At 43.8% G+C, this 21,893-nt stretch overlaps 1 protein-coding gene across 1 annotated transcript in view; it reads right to left on the bottom strand.

The window, feature by feature from the left end:
• Positions 1-362: 362 nt before the first annotated feature.
• The window catches only part of TRABD2B (TraB domain containing 2B), a 306,025-nt gene continuing 284,494 nt past the window's right edge, over positions 363-21,893 (bottom strand). Inside the window, exon 7 of the mRNA XM_080407652.1 lies at positions 363-16,014. Within this exon, the coding sequence (XP_080263778.1) occupies positions 15,792-16,014 (223 nt within the window). The 3' untranslated portion in view covers positions 363-15,791. The remainder of the gene's footprint in view (positions 16,015-21,893) is intronic.

Raw genomic sequence — 21,893 nt, 5'->3', positions numbered from 1 at the left:
CACCTGGTCCCATGTGCCTGAGGTACCTCCAGCCCCTTGAACTCAGCAGGAGGCACCCACCAGGACCACTGGTCCTCACCCCCACCACACTGCTCCAAGTTTGCTGTCCATCATGTCAAAAGCTCATCCAGTTTCACACACCCGTGAGAGTGCTCCTTCTCCACAGCAGCGTGGCTAGGACTAATTGGGTAATGATGTTCCTGGAGTGTGTTTCCCTTCCCCCCGAACAGCTATACAATCATTGCTTTTCATTGCCACAGCCTGGAACCACCACCACATCGCTCCACTGACTGTGGTTTTGGCAGTTGAGAGATTTTTCGTTTGTTTTTAAACATAGCACCTCCTTCTTTCCCCCCCCCCCCCCCCCCCCCCCCTTCCATTGCGGTGTTCTGGTTGCCAGCATCAATGAGTTAATTCAAAGGCAGCCATTTAATTCAGAGAGCTGGCTGCAAGACGCAGATTTCAGTTGTCATTCATGGAAGGGGAAGGATTCCCATGGCAGTGAAACAGAAAAACTTGGGGTCTGGCAGACTGACGATGTAGCTTCAGACAGGAATCTGTTAGTTTGTTTGTTTGTTTGTTTGTTTGTTTTTAATAAAATCCCTTCCCTCCTCCTTGCATATATCAGTAAGACAATAATCAGGGTTTGCAGCAACACATTTCCAGTGGGTTTTTTGGTCAGGATTTTGGGTGCAGCTTCTGTGTCACAGAGCATCTGTGTGACCTGCTGCCTCACAACAGCCTGAACAAGTTGGGCATCGTCTGTGTTTTGTAAGATTTCCAGACCTCTAAGCCTGGTCTGTATGATTTTTGCACTCTCAGCCTGTCCCAGTTGGCATCAGAAAGCTTTCCCAGGGGCAGCAGGTAGCATGAAACATAGCTGAGCTGTGTCTGGTCGTGCTTCAACTCTACCTACCCCACAAAAAGTCTAGCCCACACTGGGCAAAGGCAAAAGACCCAGCTTTTTAAAGGAATCTTTTACTAATGAGTTCATTCACCTCAAGAGAAACTACTCCGTGGAGCTGGGCACTAGCTTTCATCTGTGCTTTGAGCCCACCAGCAAAGCACACAATCACTCCCAAAGCAAACACATTCCAGTGTGGCTACCAGCAGATGAAATAGCAGACTGTTGGCATGGATGAGGTTATTGCTTGAGAAAAAATTGCAGGATTGGACCCCTAAGGAGTGAAAGCCAAGGAGAAGACGGAGCTGACAGGATGTTATGTGTACTCTGCAATTCCACTGTGTCCACTACCCGCTACATGGCCTGCTAACATCTCGCCCTTGCTTTTTTATGAAACAATCCGTATATTTTCAGCTCAGAAATAGATTTCTTTTGAAGTTTAAAAGTAGTTATGTCATAGCTGGAACAGCTGTTCAACAACCACCCAAGGAAGAGGCGGTTCACTGTGCTGCCTTCTCAGTCCTGAGCTGGCTTTGTGCATCTGTGTGTCCCAGCACAGAGGAGGAGCATGAGGAAGCATGACCGGCTAGAATGGTACGTCAGAGGATGCCTGTGGACAGGTTTAAGCTCCACAACATGTCACTGCCCGAAAGCTGGTGCGCAGTGGCCACTGCCTGCCCGTGTTGCCCTGTGGTCAGCGGAGACAGAGGAGATGTGGGGTTTCTGCTACCACTTTGAGGCCTTTTTTAAGGTGGGAGGAACTGGCACGTTTGATCACTCCATGGATTTCAGAACATTGTTTCAACACAAGCGTGCCACCATCAAAGCTCTGCACCCGTGCATTCAGGGAATTTAGGATGAGGTTTCTGCAATTTCCCCACCACTGCTGGCCCAGGGCTCTTGCCTTGCTGGTGTTAGCCATGGCGTGGGTGAGCAACGCTATTGAGGACAGCAGGAGAGCATGGCCATCCTCACACAGCTCCCCAGAAAGCTCAGCACCAATGCACAGAGACCTCAGAGCAGAACCGGACATGGACAGAGATCTCCTGCAGCTTGTGGATGCTCATCGCAGCTCACCACCCGCTGGTACCACCCCAGGCTTCATTTCCTGATGAGAGGCCGGTACCTGGGATGCCTTTGCACAAGTCAGTCTTTTAGGTACCTGTAGCACATTAGCAGCACCCAGTGTAATGCTCTAAGTGTGACTTCAGGCTACTGTCATGGAGGAAATCATGGGTAAAGGACAATGCAATTTATTGAAGGGAAGCTGGAGATGGCGCCTCATTTCTCCTAGTAAAGAGAACAGAGGGCTGCAGGCATCTCCATCTTCAAACTCTGGGTCTTACTCATGAACCCTGTTGTTCAAAACAAACCACAAGCCGATGACCTCTGGCGTGTGGTGTCCGTGCCACAAGATGTGAATAACGACATAAATACATTCCCGTCAGCCTGCTTACGGCCATTTCTCATATCTTGGAATAGCACAGAAGACCACACTGAATATGGAGTTTCCATGATTAACCAATGGTTTCCAGTACTGTGATTGTGGTTTAACCAAAGATTATTACCTTGTGCAGCCCAGCACTTCAGCATCATCATCATCAAATTATCACATTGCAATGACATTTTGCCCTGCAAGCAACTGCATCCAGGGCAGTGCCTGCCGAGAGGGAGGACCGAGTTGAGGTCTTTCTTCAGCAGGCTGAAGTATGGGAGGATTACAATAAGTTTGATTTAGGTAAAGGCTATCCATTAGCAATTATTCTTAAAAACAGGCCTTGTAATCTCAGAAGGAAGGCGGACTTAAAAGGCCCTAGTTACAGAGGTCTGTACAAAAGCTAAGAAAAGTCCAATTCCTGGCCTCAAACCCAGGGTGAAGAGGGGGACGGTGCTTCGAGGAGAGAGGGAGGTGCAAGTCATTAATGAAACTATAACACCAACATTGTAAGCAACATTTTTGTCTAGAGTAGAAATGTTGATTTTTCCGTTCATTGACATCTAAACATTTCTGCTGTTTAGCAATGACAGATGCAACATTATTATTTTGGCACTTAAAAAGAAAAAAAATAATTGAAAATTCGGTTGTTTCATGTAAGGCTATTTATTTTGTACAAGGCCAGACTATGTTGCTTTTTTTCATTCTGAACTTATAGCATGAAAGTGCATTGTAAAAAGAAGTCATTCCAAGCCCAAGTTAAAAATGACACATTTCTGCCTCATAACGAACCATTTTGAGTTTCTCTGAGCTAGATATATATCTAACAAAAGTGCCAGCCAAAGTTAGGGGTATTCACTGCATGTCTCATCATCACCCAGTCTTGAAACTCTGACCGAAATACGCAATGCAGGTGACAATGGCGGGCTCTAATTCTAGCAAACAGTAAGTTTTGGCATGGTCAAGCTCTGGGCAGAGCCTGCAGTGCAAATGTTTTAGGTGGAGGTTACAGCTCATTTTGCACCTTGTCCAATTCCTAGGTTACCTGACAAGTTCTGTCATAGCACATCCCTGCCATCAGAGCTATTTTGTGTGGTCACAGCCAACAGTGGAGCTGCACAAACATTGAATATGAGTCAGGAATTGTTGAGTTTTCAGTTGGGATTTGTTTGGTGGTTGTTTTTGTTTGGTTTGTTTTTGTTTTTGTTTTTTTAAATGATGTTGAAGTTGGTCACCCTTCGTAGGAGACAAACTGAAATGCCTTTGCAAACATTGAGCATATAACTTCATTCTCAGTGCAAAAGCTGTCTGGGACAAAGCAGCAGCATCTGTTAAAATAGCTGGCAGGCAGTCATGTAAGGCAGCAATATTTCTGTAAGGGAAGAGAGAGCCTGGGCAGCACCGGTGTCGGCGGTAAGCTGGGGGGACAGCTCTCGGACAGTTTGTGGTACATGAGCTGAATCCCGCCTTGCATGTTTTTGAAGAGAGAAAAATGAGGCAGCGGTGGCCTACGTGCATTAACTTTATGCTTTTCAAAGAATTTTACCTCGTGTGGTTGGAGAAACCCATAATCCTGCAACGCTTATGTGAATGTTGTGCCAGGAACCTGGTTGAACCATTGAACCACTTGACTGGAATTACACAGAAAGAGCACTCCAGAGCTGAACTGTCAGGTCAGCCTTGTCTAAGAGAAGATTTTTAGGACGTTTATTTTTTGTTCTAATCCTCTAGGTTATTACTAAGTTTACTCTTTTGGGCAAATGTCACATAGTCTGCTTTTATGGAAACAGCTTCTTTAAACACTAAATGAAAATGATGCCCTTTGGTGCTTTTAATTCACTGTCTTTGCAGTAATTCATGCCAAAAAAAGGAGGCAAGGGAGCCCTTATAAAGCTCTATTAATTGAAATAAATGAGCCATGCTTCTGAGAACAGTGTACCATAGAGGAAGGGCTGCCTTTTGAATCCTGCTCCCATAGCTGTCCCTTGGGATTTCAGGAATGCCATAAAATCCACTGTCCACCTCATTTTCCCACCTTATTAAGATGGGGTTGGGGCTGTTCTTTACCTCACACCTCCGGGTGTTGTGAAGTCTAGCTCAGTGCTTCAGAAGTTCTTGGAGGAACTGGAGTTTTATTTTGAAATCTATAGCAAGTGCTAGCCTTTCCCAAAAAGTGGCATTTATGAGCATACTTTCATTAGTCCCTCAGTTTTTTCTTTTTCATTTTGAGTGTGGAAAAATGTGTTGAAAATCATTTCACTGGGGCCTCTGGGAGAAATCAGGCTTCTTGCAGAGCGGGAGCCCTAGGTGGGGTGGTGAGGTCAGCTCCCCGAACCCTCCGGGCAGCGATGGAAAGCACCCCACTGGCTTTAGGCTGGACCCAAACACTTGACTTTTTCCCAACTTTTTCATCTGTGTGTACAGGCTCAGAGAAAGGGGAAGGTGAGAAAGGCACACAGAGAAGTATGTGTCTGCTCCCTTCCTGCTCTCCTTCTCCCCAAAGTCCATTTCCATGCATCCAACTTTTTCCCCAGATATGGTATCATCTGCTTCTGTGACTAATCTCTGGGCAGGAGAGAAAAATTATTTTGAGCATTTAAGAGAAACACAAGCCAGCACATTTATGAGTGTTTTTCTCCTCTTCCCTGCCTCTGAATGACTAGAGTTTTATTATCCCTCTTGACCGCATGCTGAGATAGGTACTTTCCTTTCAAGCGGAGCCTGCTGCTGGCAGCAGGCTAGAGAGGCTGGTATATGCTTTTGTCTTCATGTCTGAGTCTTCCATTAACACCAGCACTTTAGCCTTTTCCCCCCCCTCCCTTTATGTTAATACTTTTGGATAAAGGTGGCCCAGGAAGGCTGAGGTTTCAAGGCAAGTTAAGGTATTATGAAAAGAAACCAGTCAGGTGTCAGAACTTTACTTTCTCCGCGTGCACCGTGATCTCACTTTACGTGTCTTTTTACAGTGTTGCTCAGCCACAGAGAAAGACCCATGTGTTGGGGAACCAAGCCTTATCTCTAGCCCCAGGCTCTGCACCAAGAGGTGCCTCCACCTGCCCTCCCTCATGGGCTCAGCGGTGGCAGGTCAGGCTCAATGCACATCACCATGAACAGGGTCAAGAAAAGCTGTTTGGCTCTTCATGAAGTGCTTGAGTTTCTCTTGGAGGAAAAGGCAGCAGCAGGATAAAGTCATTGTGTGGGTTGGATCCTGCCCTCAGGGCCATGTTTGGCCCATGAGCAGCCAGGGAACACAACCAGCATTGTCCATCGTACACATGGATATGGGCACAGGGAACACAGCCGGCATTGTCCATCGTACACGTGGGCATGGACACAGGGAACACCACCAGTATTGTCCATCGTACACGTGGACACAGACACGGGGAACACAACCAGCACTGTCCATCGTACAACCACACAACCACCAATATTGTGTTTGCAAGGCACACGTTATCTGAACCAATGTGTCTTCAGAAGGATCCTTCTGGTTAAGAGATGATATCACAGACTCTGTGTCCAGTTTTGGTCTGGACTGTTGCTATGAGAAAAATAATTTTTGGCAAATTCCTCAAAGCGCTCGCTTCCTACAGTTTGGATGAAGACAGTTTGTTCAAGAAAGATGGGTAGGTGTGAGTTTCTGTCACTTCCCCTTTTGAGAGTTATGGTTGCCAGTGCAAAATAGAAGATAATGCTCCCATTACAAATGAGGTGAATGCTCAGGCTGACTTGAGTGGGTGGGAAGGACTTCACACAGGATGAAGCTGGGGACAAACCTACCCTTGCCAAGACAAACAGCTGCAGAGATCTCTGGAAAGAAAAAGGGCCCTACTGCACGTGCTGTTCAAATAATTTGGTCACATAGAACTAGTTGGGGCTGTGTAGCCATCACGTTATAATTAAAACCAGTGGCTTTCATATGAAGAAAGAAAAGGTGCATCATAAGTCATGCAAAAGAACTGGAGAACTGATATCGTTAGGACAACAAACTGATATTCCTTAGGACAATAAAGATACAGGACCTGTGCAAATCAAAGCAGAAAGCTCCCACTTTCCTTCCTACATCTGTTTTTCATTTGCTTTGCCTCTATCTGCCTGTTGTTGATGTTTTCTCACATTATCTTAGTCCCTTTGTTCAAACTGCATTTCATTCCAAGAAGGCAGGGAGCTCCAGGTGTGAAGGAGGGCTGTGAGCATGAACCCACTGCCGCAGTTATTATTGTTATCATTCCTCTGAAAATCAGCTCGGTGGAGGTTTGGCTCCGTGTAATTTGCTCTGCCATTTTAAGCGTGCCCTTGTTAAATGTGGAAAACGGAATTAAACGCAGTGCTTCGGATGATGGCTTGCACCCAAAGTTGTCCAACCTAGCCTAAGGAAGGGCGGGCACGCTGTGGAGCAACGTGTTTGAGATTGCAGGACTAGGAGCTGCTGCTCACACGAGTCAGGTGTTCAGGACTGCGTGCAAAGCCCAGGGCAGTCAGTGGGAGGCATTTGAGTGGATGTTGGCTCAGGCTCTCGCCAAAGTGGCACACTCAGTGCCATTTACCAGGTGTTACACCTATGGAGAGGGCAGGGCAGTTTGTTAGGTATACAGGCTGTTGCGTCGGCAGAGGTTAACTCAAAAATGTACCTGTTGGAATTCTGAGTCCTGACTCTTTTTTTTTTTAACAACTGCAAAAGTATTGTGGCAATGCCAGGACCCTGGCCCTGAGGTCTGTCCCACCATCCCGGAGTCCTAGCACTTGAACCTCACTCAGCAGTGCTCTTGAGACATTGCTGTGCTGACACAAAGAGCATCCTTAGGTGTGTGAGATGGCAGGGGCTGGTGTAGGTGTAGCACACGTGGCTGCCAGGCACCTTTTCATCCCGGCCTGCGCCTGTTTCCACTGCTGTTACTATCTGCCCTTCCAAAACCCAGTACCTGAAACTCACTTGCTAAATGTACAGGCAGATGGTAAAAAATTCTTCTTTGCACTGGGAGAAACCATACGTTAAAAGAACTAATACAGAATTGGTAACGCTTAATAAAGTTTCAGTGTTTTATATTTTAAGACACCAGTGAAATTAAGTAATCAAATTCCCACCATCCAGCTCCTCAGCAATCTAAACACGTGCTATTTTTTCCATTACTATTGTTTCCATTACTGGCAGTAGACTTGTGGGTGTCTGGTTATTTTTGTCTTCAGACAGCCCTTGTGATATTTGGAGTTCCTCTGGCTCCACCTGGACATCCAAACGGCCCCTGAACTTTTATTATATTTCTCAGTGGTATCCTCTGCTCCGGCTGAGCCGCTGGAGATCCTGTGGAGCTCCTTTGTGTGGCTGTGTCAGACGGGCATGTCTTTGGAATGAGTCTGGAGCGCGGGCTGCCATAGCGTTAACTTGCCTTGAAACCTCAGCTGGTACCAGCTTCTCCCCAGCTTGATATTGATGTGGTCAGTCCCTCCACAAATGCAGGTGCAGTAGCAACAGCTCTGCCCTGATTCAGTGGTGATTAAGTGCGCAGGCAACGATGAGTTTTCCTTCAGATGTGCTGCCTCAAATACATTTTCCTGTAAGTCATACTGTAGCCGCATTTCTAAAATGATGATGGTTATGTGATCGCAGTGTGCTGGAACCGCCCCATGGCTAGCAATTTTTGAAACTGCTCACATGGGGCTGGAGGTCTCAAGTATAATAATTTCTAGGAGTTTTGTGAGACCAGGCAGCAGGCAATAGATAACAGGGAAGCTCTATTAGCACCTCTGCTCAGGGAGAGGTAGCAAGTTCAATCACTGAAAAATACTGGCAAATCTGCAGTGAGGTGAAGGGGAGAGACATGGTAAAAAACCCCAAAGCCTTCATTAGGTTTGTTGCTCACAGCACAACATGCTTAGAAAAATTTAAAAGTTATTAAATGAGACTTGCCAAAACAGGAAGACACACAGGCATTCTGTGCTTGAGTTCTCTCCTAGAAAATGACACCCTTCCCGAAAAAGGTCTCCTGAGTATATTTCCCCCATTTAAATGCTCATCAGGAAGAGAGGACGAACAACACCCTGCATTTTAATTTAAGCTCAAACTGGTTAAAATAAAAATAAATGAATAAATAAATGAACAAACTGATACGGCAGCAGACTGCCTGTGGGTACTTCTGCACTCAGCTGCTCTGCAGAAGCCATCCATCCTTAGCCTGGACCAAGGACGCTTGCAGGGCAGCGGTGCAAACCTCTGCTCAGGGACATCTGCCTGCGGTCCACAGGCCCTGGGGGGCACCCCCGGCCTAATTCTACAGTTTGCAATAGACTGAGAAAAGGTGTTATGTACATTACAAGTACAGCCAGGGGTCTGCACTCTCAGTGGAATAATATTTCCTTTAGCTAAAATACTCCTTCCAAACTGCTCAGCGTGGGGAGCACTTGTGGGTGGCACTCAGGCGGGTTTGGGAACTGGAAAGCACTGATCCAAAAAGGAGATAGGCTGCTGGACGGCAGCACAGATACTAAACTATTCCATGAGAAACTTGATCTTCTGCCCTGAACTTTTCTCATCACAGCTTCCCCTCTTTCTGGTGCAAATCTATAAACAGGAAAATCTCAAGTTAGAGTAAGAAGCTGCAATTAGAGTCTAGGAGTACAGGGAGAGGTCAAGGGAAAGAGAAGCTTAAGCAAATGGCACCACTGAGCCAGTATCTGGCTCTGCTGGCTGAAGGTTTGTGTTGTTTTCAGACCGGTGGCTGAACAGGACCCTTCAGAGCAAAAGGACTTGGCAGACTGGGACCGGCCAGGTCGGGGCAGGGAGCACGGGGGTAGGGTTAAGACCGTGGCTGGAACACATGGATTCTCCAGACTGGCTGTGAGTCCAAAGATGGAGATGGCAAGCAGCTTTCACTGTCTGGTTGGTATTTCAATAGATGGGGTCTTTTTAAAGTATGTTTTTAAAGAGGTTCCCCTCTGTTTTGCAACAGCAATTCCTTCCTGTGGCATGCTTAGCTCAGTTCAAACCAGCTCAAGTGTTTATACCTCCCACTGCATTTCCTCTGCTGGGTATTTCTCAAACACTTTCACTGGTGGCATCCTCTCAAAATAGCTTGTTAAAGTCCAAATGATTTAGCACATAATTAAGAAGCAAATGATGCTGTGATCAGCAAGAAGTCTGCAATGTCAGCTACAAGGCAGGGCTTGGATGCAAGAAAGAGGAATATGCCAAGAAAAATGAGTAGATCTCTGTGTCTGTATCTTGGTGTGGAGAGGTAGCTTCTGCTCCGTCCCCAGTGGAGACAGTTCCAGGGTGGTTTTATTTGCTAGCAGCAGCAGCAAGGACACCAGCTGTTTGCACTGGAGAAAAGCACTTCCCACAAGCAGAGGAGTGGACGCAGGTGCTTCTTCTGGGCTTTTCCACACACCCTGGCCGGTTTGTGCAGGAGGGCTGGCTTCCCGGCTCTGCGGCCCCTTGCCCCAGGTGAGAGCCGATTCTGTGCTCCCAGGGGCAGCGCTCGCGGTCTAACAGCAGTGACAGTAACTAATGCTGCTGGTGCAGCTCCACAGCTTGCAGTGCTGTTTTACTGCTGTAAATATCCAGGCAAAGGGATTTAGTAGTGAGGGAAGGGACTCATTAAAAGGGAAGAGCTCGGTTCTGCTTTCCCTCCGGCTGATACAATTCCGTTGACTCTGCAGAAAACAGCGTCATCTTGCACAGACTGTCAGGGTATTTTCATGCCTGTTCCTTGCTGTTGGGGGAGGGGAGGTGAATCCACTTGTGGCGCCATGTGGGATACTGCCGTTAAGTCTTGCTGCATTGGCAAAGCCACTGTCTCGGCCCTGCAGAGCACTTTCTGGCTGTCCACGGGCTCATCCCACCTGTGGCCCTATGTGTCCCCATGTCTGGCCCGAAGGCTGCGGGACTCACCGTGTGCTACGCGGGGCAGCGTGCAAATGAGCAGATACTAAGAATGAAACACCCCAAACCTCTCCCTCTGCTTTAGTCTCATCCGTGTAACAGACTTTTCCCCCCAGAATTCAGGTCAGTGTCCTTTAAGATCCCCGTTCGTGCATTTCCCAGCCCCTCCGCACCCCAGAAGGACCTCTGTGGGTTTTTTGGTGCTTTCCCACTGAGCCTTTGAAACAGTAGCAGCAAGCGCAGTGCCCAGGTCCTGTACCTGCCCTTCGGAGCCTTTCCTCTGCCCAAGCCCCACGCAAAGCATGCCACGAGGTTAACCCAGTGGCTTCTCTTGAGTGACACGGCTTGGGGGCTGAGGCTGCTCCAGACACCAGGGGCAGCAACTTGTCACCAGTAAAAAGGTGCACAGATTCTTCACATCTCCGCAGGAATGGACCTGACAAAACCACATCATTCTACGAGAAACCTGCCCCAGAGTGTGATTTCCTCCATCCCATGTTGGTCTTGGGCAAAAGAGAAGCAGGGTGCATAAGCTCTACAAATGGAATGTTCCCTTTTTTGCAGTGATTCCCCAGCTTTAAGTGCAAAGGAAAGGACCTAGACAGACAAGATTCTTGTGCTATGGATTTATAATAACATTTTATTAATATATTATGCTACAAAAATATTTTGACAAAATAATATTAGAAAGTATCTTTTTATTACACTCTTCAAATCAGTTCATGAAAGCAGGAGGCGGAACAGGAAAAAATATTTGAAATACATTTGAATTGAAAACTGACAAACGTGCAATTGAAAATTCCGTGTGAGCATGAACCTGCAGGACCATGCCTGTGGAAGACAAGTATTGACTACTTATTGGAAAAACCTCTCTGCCTTTAGCGAGATTAAGGTGCCTCCTGAAAAGCCAGTCACAGGAAAGGTCGCATCTGGGCTGGGACAAAACACACGCACACGTGCACATATACATGCACGCCTGTGCACGTGCACACACCCCCACCCCACCCCCACCCCAATCTCAAAATTAGGTAATTATCTTTCTGCTCCAGTTACGCTGAAACATGCTTAAATTGAATCTGAACTTGAGCACGCTCTATGGAACATTGATCACTTCAGAGATATGACAAGCCCATATACTTTTTTTGGATATAATATAGAAATATGGTACTAAGCAAAGTTAGGAATGATAACATTTACACTGAGATAATAACTTTGGCACTTTGGTTTCTCTAACATATATGCGTGGTGAGAAATTCCTCCCTGTGGTATATGGCAATGACTGGGTCATATCGTTCAACTCATCAATGCACTAAATATAGATTAAGTTCTCCTGGTTTGCATTTCTCTCACTCTCCACAATTGTATATTGAAGAACTTAGATAAATATACAACTCTGTACCTTGGGTGTTCCTAAATTACAGTGGAGCTCGGAGGAATAGGAAGGGAAGTTCACCAAAGCAGATTCTGACACCTGTATAAAGCATAGTTATCATAAATCATGTTCATCATTTATTGCCAGATGAGGTATTGCATTATTCAACAGCTCGAGGAATTGCAGAGAAACTACATCAGTCATGAAATATAGAATACCTTCTGTCCCAACTTACTAACTGGTTCTCCAAGTGGCAGTGCATATTAATATAGCATCATCCATAGTTAAACAAGAAAAAAGCATTAAAAAAATGAAAGAGTGGAAGTTAGATCTGTTGCTGGTGGGCTGGGATATGTATTCCACCAGGGCAAGAGCTTGGCAGATAATTAGCATTCATTTATAATGTTACAGTTACATATAATGTGAGTTGTATTGGTGCTGGTTGTAGCCCAGTTGAAAAGACGAATCGTACGAACATTTCGCTTTAGACTCATCCAAAATCACGTCCTTGACTGCTAGACATTGAGTGGCTCTCTTGGTGGTGTTTCTCAGAGGTAAATAGTATCACTGCTGTTTGCTATCATATATAGTAGGCATGGGTATTTTTGTTCAAACTCCTGCTCCTGGAATCTCGTGATTAAGTGGGAATTTGAGCTTTCCTTTGGAGGAAAGGGAACAGTTCGTTCCTAGTTTTTGCGAGGAACCCACAGAGCAAACGGAAGCCCCATGAAGCTGGTAGTCAGGTTACTTCAAGAGCGTGTCAGATCTGATGCACGCTTCTTAAACTCATGGTGGATGTAATCAGGATCCATTGCAATGGATGTGCATAGAGCTGTGCTAACCAGTATTAGTGTATTTCAATTAATACTGGGCTGCTGTAGTTGATTAATAAATTATCCATTCTATTAATCACAGTGAGGGTCTCCTTCTTCCAGTATTGCTATGCTTAAGTGCCATGTGTTGAAAAAGGTTACCCTAAGTCATACTTTAGGGTAAGACAACAGAAAAAAAATAAATGGTTGGTTGGAAAACTGTGCTGAACCCATTTGTGTGGGGTTCCTGAGCTAGGATCTATAGGAAGCTACCTAATCTTATATTTATTGTAAAACTCATGTCTTCTCCCTTAACCAGAGAAAGCTTAGATGACCGAGTAAACTAGACGCTTTTAGGTGGCAGCAGTCAGGTGTGTGGCCCCAAAGCCAGGAGACACCTTGCTTTGACACCTGTGCTGCAGTGTGACAAACATGGGGCACCACCACAAGGCAAAGTTGGTGAGCTCCAGGAACATTCATTCATTTCACAGAATTATGGACAAAATGCCAGGAAATGCAAACAAGTTAGAATATACTTTGATATCCAAACTACTTACATACTGCGATATCCAAACATACCATGATACCTGAGCTAATGAATATTGAATATTACTGTCTAGTGGAGGAGTTACTCAGCAAAAAGCCTCATCGGTGACGAACGGAATGACTATTCTGTGCAGTATGATGATAGCTGTGTGCTCCTAGTATTAAAAAAAGCCCCAGAGGCTTACGGAGAAAGCCACAGATTGGGAAAATATAGAACCGTAATTTCTAGTCTTGGTCCTGTTGGTGGTTTTCCTTATGGTCTTGGACAAGCCGTTTCTGTTTTCTGCTCTTTTTTCTCTCCCTTATCTTTATGTGGTCTTGTCTACTTATACTGTAAGTTTTCCAACACCTGGATTTACTTCTGGGATGGTACCACAGAATCCTTTCTGGATTTGATCAGATTACAACAAATAAAGCTCAATGGCTTTTGGTTCGTTGGCTGTTCACTTTTACTATGTAACTTATCATCACCCTTAAGATTTGCCTGCCTTACTTCCAGTTCCATTTTTGTGAATAAGACATTATAATTCAGTTCTGATCTCTGTCTTGAATGCACCAGGAGAACTAATCATCTTTTTAAATGTGTTACGGTTTAATTTGAAGGTCTGTTAAGCCATTATATTCAAATGAAGGCATTTCTAGAATAATAGCTCAAATAAAACCAAAATGAAAGTTCTCAAAATATGTTTCCAATATTCAGCCCTGTGCAATAAATACTATGCAAGGTGAATGGCTTCCATCCAAAACCAACATCTCTAATCTTCTGCTAGCCAAAATACACAATATAAAAGTATGCACGGGGTGTGCTTGAAGCCCACATTTGGGACAAAGCTTAAAGTTCTCCATTCAGCCTTATCAACTGTTGTGCTTGAAAAAAATAGGGGTAGGGTATAGCACTGTGTGCTGTACCCACTTAAAATGACTGCCAGCCTACACAACCTTCTGTCAAAAACAGAGCAAAGGCTGGAGGTCATGGTGTGCAGTAAGTAAAAAAGAAGTTACCCGGCTTCTCCCTGGCCCTTGCAAAGCAATGGGTTGGGATGCATGATGGAAAAGTTCAGTATTTCACCATGGTTTCAAATAAAACCATGCACCTTCTGTAGTCTAATTATTTTCTAACCTACTTTCCTAAATTAACTGGTATGATGACAACCAAACGGTGAATCCTGAAGTCCCTCTCACTGCTGAGACTTGAAGATTACATGGAATCATCTGCAGACCTGGAGACCAGGCTGTAGGGCTGGTGGGAAACCAGTGTGACTGTTTTCAGTCAGGCTTTTATCAGTATTATTACTATAATCACCATCACTATCTTCTGGTATTTTTTCCAAGGTGAAAAAGCACTGCTTTTTTTTTTTAAAGCAAAGTTTCCATTGTATTTTCATGTTTTTCAAGTCTTTTAAACTGTTTTCATCGCATATTTTTTTATTTTTGGTTTGTAGATGGCTGAGAAAGAAAAATACTATTTCAATCAAAATTAATTTTCTGGTTGAAAAGTTTGTATCTGAATGGAATTTTCATCATGTTTTGTTGGGGGGGTCGGATATCAACATGCCTTATTAAACATCATAGTTTTTAAGATGGACATGTTTCTTTTTCCCATATATGTTGTTCACTGCATTCATGAAAAGTAACTGCTGGGATAGGGAGCAGATTTTTCAGTGAGTGGAAGGTGTCACAATTTTCCCATCTAATTCAACAGAGGTACCACTGTCTACAGATGGAGGAATGTTCCGTTTGACACAGGGGTCTTGAACAGGTTTTGGACAAGTCATAACTCAGCACGGAGATATTGGCTCTGAGCGTCATAATAGCAAGATGAAGAGGAATTTGTAGAAGTTTATTGCCCTCTAGGTTGTCCATCTGCATTAATACAACTGGTACAAGTTCTATAGATTAACAGGATACGACACCTTTATAGCCTATAGACAGACCAAGTTCCGTTCTTGTTTACGCTGGGAAAGGTTGTAAGCTTGTGTTTATATAAAATGAGGGAGACAAGAAAATAATTTCAGTGGGATTATTGCGGACTTTAAAAGCAACTTTTTATTAAGAAAGAGCTCTTAATTTCTGTTAGCAAATGAATTAATCCCAGGGCAAAGAGGGAAATCGGTAATTTCCAAAGAAGTTAAATAGTTTAGTTAAAGACAACAGGGGAACTTAGAGGGTTATCGTGACTAATGATGTACTAAGTCATATAAAAATAACTGGTGTTTTAGGTTGTAGCAGCGAATGAGTTAAGAATGCACCTATTTTTCTAATGGGCATAGGCCACAGAGAGCAGGATCTGCTTTAATCAGTGTAAGCTATGATAACGAGATAGAAAAAAGTAAAATATAGTTCAGCAGAAATGTACTTATTGGACAGTTGCTGTAAAAAGTAATGGTTAAAGAAACAAAGGTGGTGTTCATCTGGTGTCAGTTCAGACATTTGCAGAGTTGTCAGTTAGAAAACAAATATAGAAAATATTAATTTATCTGTTTCACCATCGCTACTGATTAATAAGGATGTTATTAACATATACAACAAGAAAAATAAGTTTACCAGTCGAATAAATACATTTTTTCTTTTTCTTTTTTTTTTCTTCTTTATATGAACATGTATATTTTACAAAACCCCATAGCACTATGGGAAATAAAGATCCTTCTACAAAAAGAAGATGTAAGTCAGTGTTACAATAAAGCTTTAGAGTTTCAAAATGTATCTGGGCAAAGAGACAAAATCAGCTAGAAGGCACTACTGAGTCAACTGAGAAGGTCCAGCTTGTAATGTTGTCTTAACCTCCACTTCGTTCATAAATTATCTTTCTTCTCTATTCCAAGGGATTGCACGTAATACTAATGTGGTCAGGAAGGCTGCAGTAGATTCAGGAGAAAAGAAGCTATGGCCACGCAGAGAGGAGAAGTTATTGATGGCCATGAAAGGCTGGTTGTAGCTGAGCTTGTGGGCTGAGGCTGGGACGGGCGATCTGAACGCGGTCTCTGATCCAGCTGGTTTGAAATCCAAATGGGAGGTTTGACTGTGATGTAGCCATTGGTTATCCTGATATAGGAAGGCAACGTGGTGGTGCTAAAAGAAAACACAAGAGAAGGAAATTAAACAGGAGAACCCTTATCTCTACCCTGTGAGCTGTCATTCCATGTGGTAGTAACAACAACGATAACCATCACAATTATTATTATTGTTTGCATGCATTAGACATGCAGGGAGAGCCCCTGGGGCTGGTAAGTGCGATGATCTGGAAACAGCTCTGATTCAGGATGTCCCTCAGCTTCTGGCTGCTGGTGGAATACAGCCAAAGGAGAGATCACTCGTGATGGATCTAACCTAGCGCACTCGTTTTTTTAAGGATCCATTATTGGCCAGGATCAGGGACTGTGACAGATGTATCTTTGTGCTGACCCAGGATGACTTCGTTCTTACATTCTTAGGTACCTTCTTGCCACCAAAGGTCTCAAAATTTGTCCACGTCTCAGAGACATGTCTTACCATGGACTGGATATTGAGTCTAGGAGGGGCCACAAAACACGTCCTTCCCCTGTTTCACAAGCCATAAAGGATTTCTCAGGATTCCCTTACACAACTGATAACCTTGAGCACAGAAGACTCAGCAGCTTTGTTTCTCTTCCTAGTTTTAAGCCATTTTGGATCAAAACGCGATGTCAAAACCAGACTCGGTGTGAAGTTTCCCTGTCTGTGGATTTGCCTCAGTAGTAGTGTGATTGCTTATTGATTGTAGCCTGAGCTAGTACTTTGATTTGAATTTGCAGGTTGGAATTCATCATGATTCCCATGACACTGAAGGTCAAAAAGGTCCATTTACAATTGATTGGGTAGTCTGAAGTTGTAATCTCCATTTCATAAAATGCTTCCATTGCATCTGTTATTGGATGATCCACAATCCATCAGTTGTCACAGAGCAGCACAACCGAGCATGCAAACTGTGCAAGATGGATTCTGGGCTTTAAAACATGGCATTCTGCTCTGGGGTAAGGAGGAAAGAGACAATTACTCCTGGAAACAAGATGTGACGCTAACACTTGCAGATTCCCTGTGTTGGTTTCTAAATCTTCCATAAAGGGGATTTGGAGACACTGAAAATGACCATAAAATATTTTTTTATGGGGTAAGAAGCTATGCAGTCCTACAAATATTTAGCTACAGTATCTGAGAGCCTGACCTTGGAAGAAAAAGGCAGTGTCTCTTGCGTAATATCGGATAAAAGGAACCACACCTTGCTCCAGTTTCACACACAGAAGTAGAATTTAGTAGTACTGAAGGCTTTTGTCTTTTTCTGTCTAAGATAGCTTTCAGCTCAGATGCTTCAAATGTGTTGAGTCAATCACAAACTGTGAGAACATCAGAAATCCACCCAGAAGGCGGCACTGGTAAACACACATGTGGGTCAGTATCAAATCCAATAGACAATCACTGCACATTACACTTCACCCTGGGCTTCGGGATAATTAATTTCATTTTTCCCCTCATCCTTTAGACTGTCACCACATCTTCTGGGTGGGATAGTTGTTCTGTAGCTAGAAGTGATCTTCACTAATGTGCAATGAATTAGAGCAAAAATAAAAGGCAGTCTTGAATTAAAGACAGGAGAATTGCTTCATAGGAGCAGATAATCCATCTAACCAGTATTGGGACTTTGACAGTGAAAAGCAGTGCTTGTTTCAGAGGAACAAACTGCTGGGAACCCAGAATCAAGCCTTGCTGATTCTAATTCATGAATCTTAATTCCCTAATTCATGGGAACCTAAATTCCCATGGTGAGTGGTTGGTTTATGTCTTGAACTGATGATACAAGACATATAGCTTTAGGGCTTCTGCTATATTGCATCAAAACCTCTGCAGTCACTTAATACAAAGAGTTGATCTGGGATAAGCTAATGCTGCTGTTTCAAATTTGTCCAGCTTTTTTGAGTGGTTAATTTAGTGCTGGCAAGAATGATACCAGATTAGGCACTGTATATCCGAGCTCCTGTAATATACATAGTGTCAAGTATGAATGGCCTTCCCACAGCGAATACAAAGCACCGTTAAAGCACACTTCTGATACGAGGTACTACATGCTCGGAGTAATTCAGCAGAAATGCAGTCAGGCTCCAACTTCTCATCCAGATCTCATTTATCCTGTTGAGTGATGCTGTGGTGCACAGATTTGGCAACATTGACAATGGCATCACAATTCCGGGTTTTTTTCCCTGTACCAGTTTTCCATAAGGTAAGTATGCGTAGGTGCTTGTACTCATCTTTTGCTTATGGTTTGTCACTGTACAGAGCTACACAGTGTAGCCCTAAATTAAATTTTAAACTGCAAGCAGAGTCTGATTTTCAATTTCAATGTAAAAAAACATTGCCAGAATGCCATTCAGACTTGCTGTTTGGGTGTATCCTGCTCCTGATACACTCTATGGGCTTGACCCGCCAGTGAGATTCGTGTCCCTGGTGCAGGCTGTCTTTCTGCACCTCAGGGACGTACTGTATGAGATGATGTCCGATGGGGGACAGGCTGGCCACGGACCCTGTAAAAGAATCACGAGCTCATTCACCAACCAACTATATCTAAGGGATTCCTAAAGTAGCCTTATATGAACATTCTACACTTCTGTGTGATGTTTCCGTTTTCTAGTCAACTGGCAGAAGTGTTTTGTTGGGCTTTTGTTGTGGCATTTTTTTTTCCCTGCCTTGAAAACATTTTTGGTATTTTTTTGGGAAAAAAACCCCTACAGTTTACTTAAAACCCCAGTTTCCTATCAAAAGTCTGGAGAATTTTTAACCACTTTTCTCCCCAGTCAGCAAGGTCATTTTCTCTTTTCAAGACATTAGATTTCTATAAAGGTTTCCTTGTTAAGACAAATACTGTTAGGTGGGGTTGTTGTTTGTTTTTAAAACATACTTAAGTGCTTTACGAGAGAACAGTGTGTTTCCATTAACGTGTACAAAGCATGTTAACAGCAAATGAATCACAGTTTATCCATACAAAACATTTTCTTAAATGCAACTACTTCTAGCCGACTGCCAAGGTGGTTTAGAGATATTTAGAGAGAACGATCCCTTTTACCAAATGCTACAAAACTCTTGGCAAAAACTGTGGCCCAAGGTTGTAACTAGGCTGCTTCTATAGCAAATGGGGAGAGAAACCTCTCCAGGAGGTGGTCCACCCCATTCCAGTGCAGGTCTCTAGGGGGTATTTACTCTTGCTCAGGGTCTTTCTCTTCCTAGGGGTCACAGAGGGACCCCAGAGAGCCAGGTTAGATTATAACCTAACCTTAGAGGAGGCCCTGGTGTCAGGAGGTGATGTCTCCAAACTCCCTCTGAGCATGCTTGCACATGCACGTAGGACCTCACTGGCCCCTGGACCTTCCCTAAGGGTGAAAACAGCAGCAGAGTCCCCTGAACTCAACTGGAAACCTTCCACTGTCCTCAAGGAGGTTCTGATAATTCCTGAAATGAACACAGAGAATAATAAAAATGAATCACAGATCTGAGGGATGAAAATCTGAATTATTTCCACGCCTCCTCTTGCCAGCCCAGGATATTCTGTATTTCAGTCTTTTGTGTCTGATAAAAATATCTTCCATAAAACATTCCACGTGATCTGTAGTGAACAGGCAACCACTGGCTCCACTGTTCATACCTCTTTTTTGCTTCTGTGTATGGGATTGTTTTAAAAATTTGGAAGACTCCAGGTATCCTTTAGCCAAATGACCTGCGGTATCATATTCATGAGCTTGTACTTTTGATCAGATAATAGGGCAGTTTTTCACATCAGTGCATTAGTCATACATTGTCTTACCATCATTAGAATGTGTAAAACTTTCCTCCAGAATGGGGCCTCAGGCACCGACTCTGCAAACAGGCCCCACTGAATCCAATTATATGATTCAAGCCCTCTGTGCTGGGGGCATGTTGGAGCACCTTGATGATTTGGGAACATTTTAAAACCGAAAACTAAACACAAATGCAATCCTTTGCAGGAGTTTCTGTTCTGCTTTAGCTTGGGAGGATTTTGCAAGGAGCTCACAAACTGATTTTTTTAGCATGACTCGGTTTACCCATATAAGCAGGGCTCACCTGACCACACGTGACACCACAGCAGAACAACCGAAGGTAGGACCAGGAGGGACTTTCTGGTTCATCTGTCCCAAAGACAGGAACAGATCTAAACCCCTCCAGACATTTATATCTAATCCAGACTCAAAAGAACCTGCAATGATGGTAATTCCAGAGTCTCTGCAGACATCTATTCCAGCATTTCACCATTCCTGACATCCAGAATTACTGCCTAATGTTTCACCAAATCTCCCTTGCTACAGCTCAAGTTCGTGACTTTTCCTGTCCCCGCGGACAGGTTTATTCCCTTCACCTTCTCAGCAGCCTTTCATGTGTTTTGAAGACTTAAGCATGTTTCACCCCAGCCTTCTCTCATTTAAACAAATTATTCCCCCCACCTTTCCAAGTCCTTAGGTACCTTCCCTCTGTCCTTTCTTCTACTCTCCCCTGGCTCTGCCTAGCTGATTTTCTCTGGAGTGAGACGCCCCAAACTGGAAGCAGTAGATCTAGCTGAGCTATTGCCAGCCCTATGCCTTGTGCAGTAGGTACCGCTGCTGCTTTATTTGCAAAGCAGAAGAAAGTGCATGAAAAATACGCAATCTCCAGGAAGATGGTCTTTACACTACTTTTTGGCCCCAAAGTCCAAACTGCCTTTATGGGCCCAGTAACTGTTCTGAAGCTTGTGGAAAACTGATGGTGCTCTGGGGGGGTGAGGACCCACCCAAGTATGGTGCTATTTCTGTGTGTTTCCAATCTGCTGCCATGCCTCAGTCCCAACACGGTTTCTGCTCAGGGCGGAGGAAGTGACCCTTTTAAGCACAACTTACACAGTGTTTGGGGATTTTTCTCGATCAAAGGAGCTATATAAACACATGACAACTATTTTTAATAAATGTAAACAAATGTGGACTCAGGCAGCCTTTCCTACAATAGCATCTGATGAAAGAAGCCTATCAGGACAATGTGCCAGCACAGATTGAATCCTGAAAAAACGCATGTTTCAATTGAAAACCTAAAGAGCTAGTAAACTGAAAAATTTTTTTGAGTAAATACAATAATGGCTGTTTTGCATTTGTGATTTGATGTTAACCTTATGATGGCTAGGTTTTTTTTAAGTGATATTAAGCATATGCTTCCTGTTTCTTTTCAAACAAATTTTGCCCTATTTTTTTTTCCTTTTCATTTAATGAACAGATGTGAAAGGAGTTGATCACATTATTTTCCTGGTGATCGGAATAATGTTCTGCTAGTGAAGACAATTATTCTTGGAACTAACCAGACCTATTTATGTCATCAAAATTTATTAATCAAGATTTGAAAAATACATCTGCCTAAAGCGCTGGGACCAACCTGTTGCAGTATGTAAACAAGCTGGCTGGCAAGAAATCTGACCACATGTTTGAAAGAAAGGACTCGGTGCTCAACCAAGAAGGAAAAAAAAAAAAAAAAAAAGAGCATGCCGGCGAAAAAAAAAATCGCATTAAAAGTAAGTCACAAGGATTTAACTGTGAAAACCACTACAGTAACCTCTTAAAGGGAATGCAAAGTCCCCATCTCCTGATGTTTTCATACTATTATTTGCTGTGTTTCTGAAAGGTATTCTTTAGATCAGCATAGGCTCCATTACACTCAGGCTTCATCTGTTTCTTCAGCATTGTCTTTTTTTACAGACACTTGCAGCCTGAGGGATAAATCCTGCAGAATGCTGAGTCTGCTGGTCCCAGCCTAGCAGGATGCTAAGCACTGGAAGCACAGGAGTGCTTCCAGCAAGGCTAGTATTCACATACCTACAACTCCGCACGCCCTAAAGTCCTTTGTGGGATCAAGGCCAAGAGGCTCATGCTTTCACAAGGTTCAGTTCATTAAAAAAAAAGTAAATAATCCAA

This window comes from Falco punctatus, assembly GCF_963210335.1.
Source record: "Falco punctatus genome assembly, chromosome: 11".
Classification (NCBI taxonomy): domain Eukaryota; kingdom Metazoa; phylum Chordata; class Aves; order Falconiformes; family Falconidae; genus Falco; species Falco punctatus.
The sequence above is the reverse complement of the archived record's forward strand: the minus strand, read 5'-3'. Positions and strand labels throughout refer to the sequence as shown.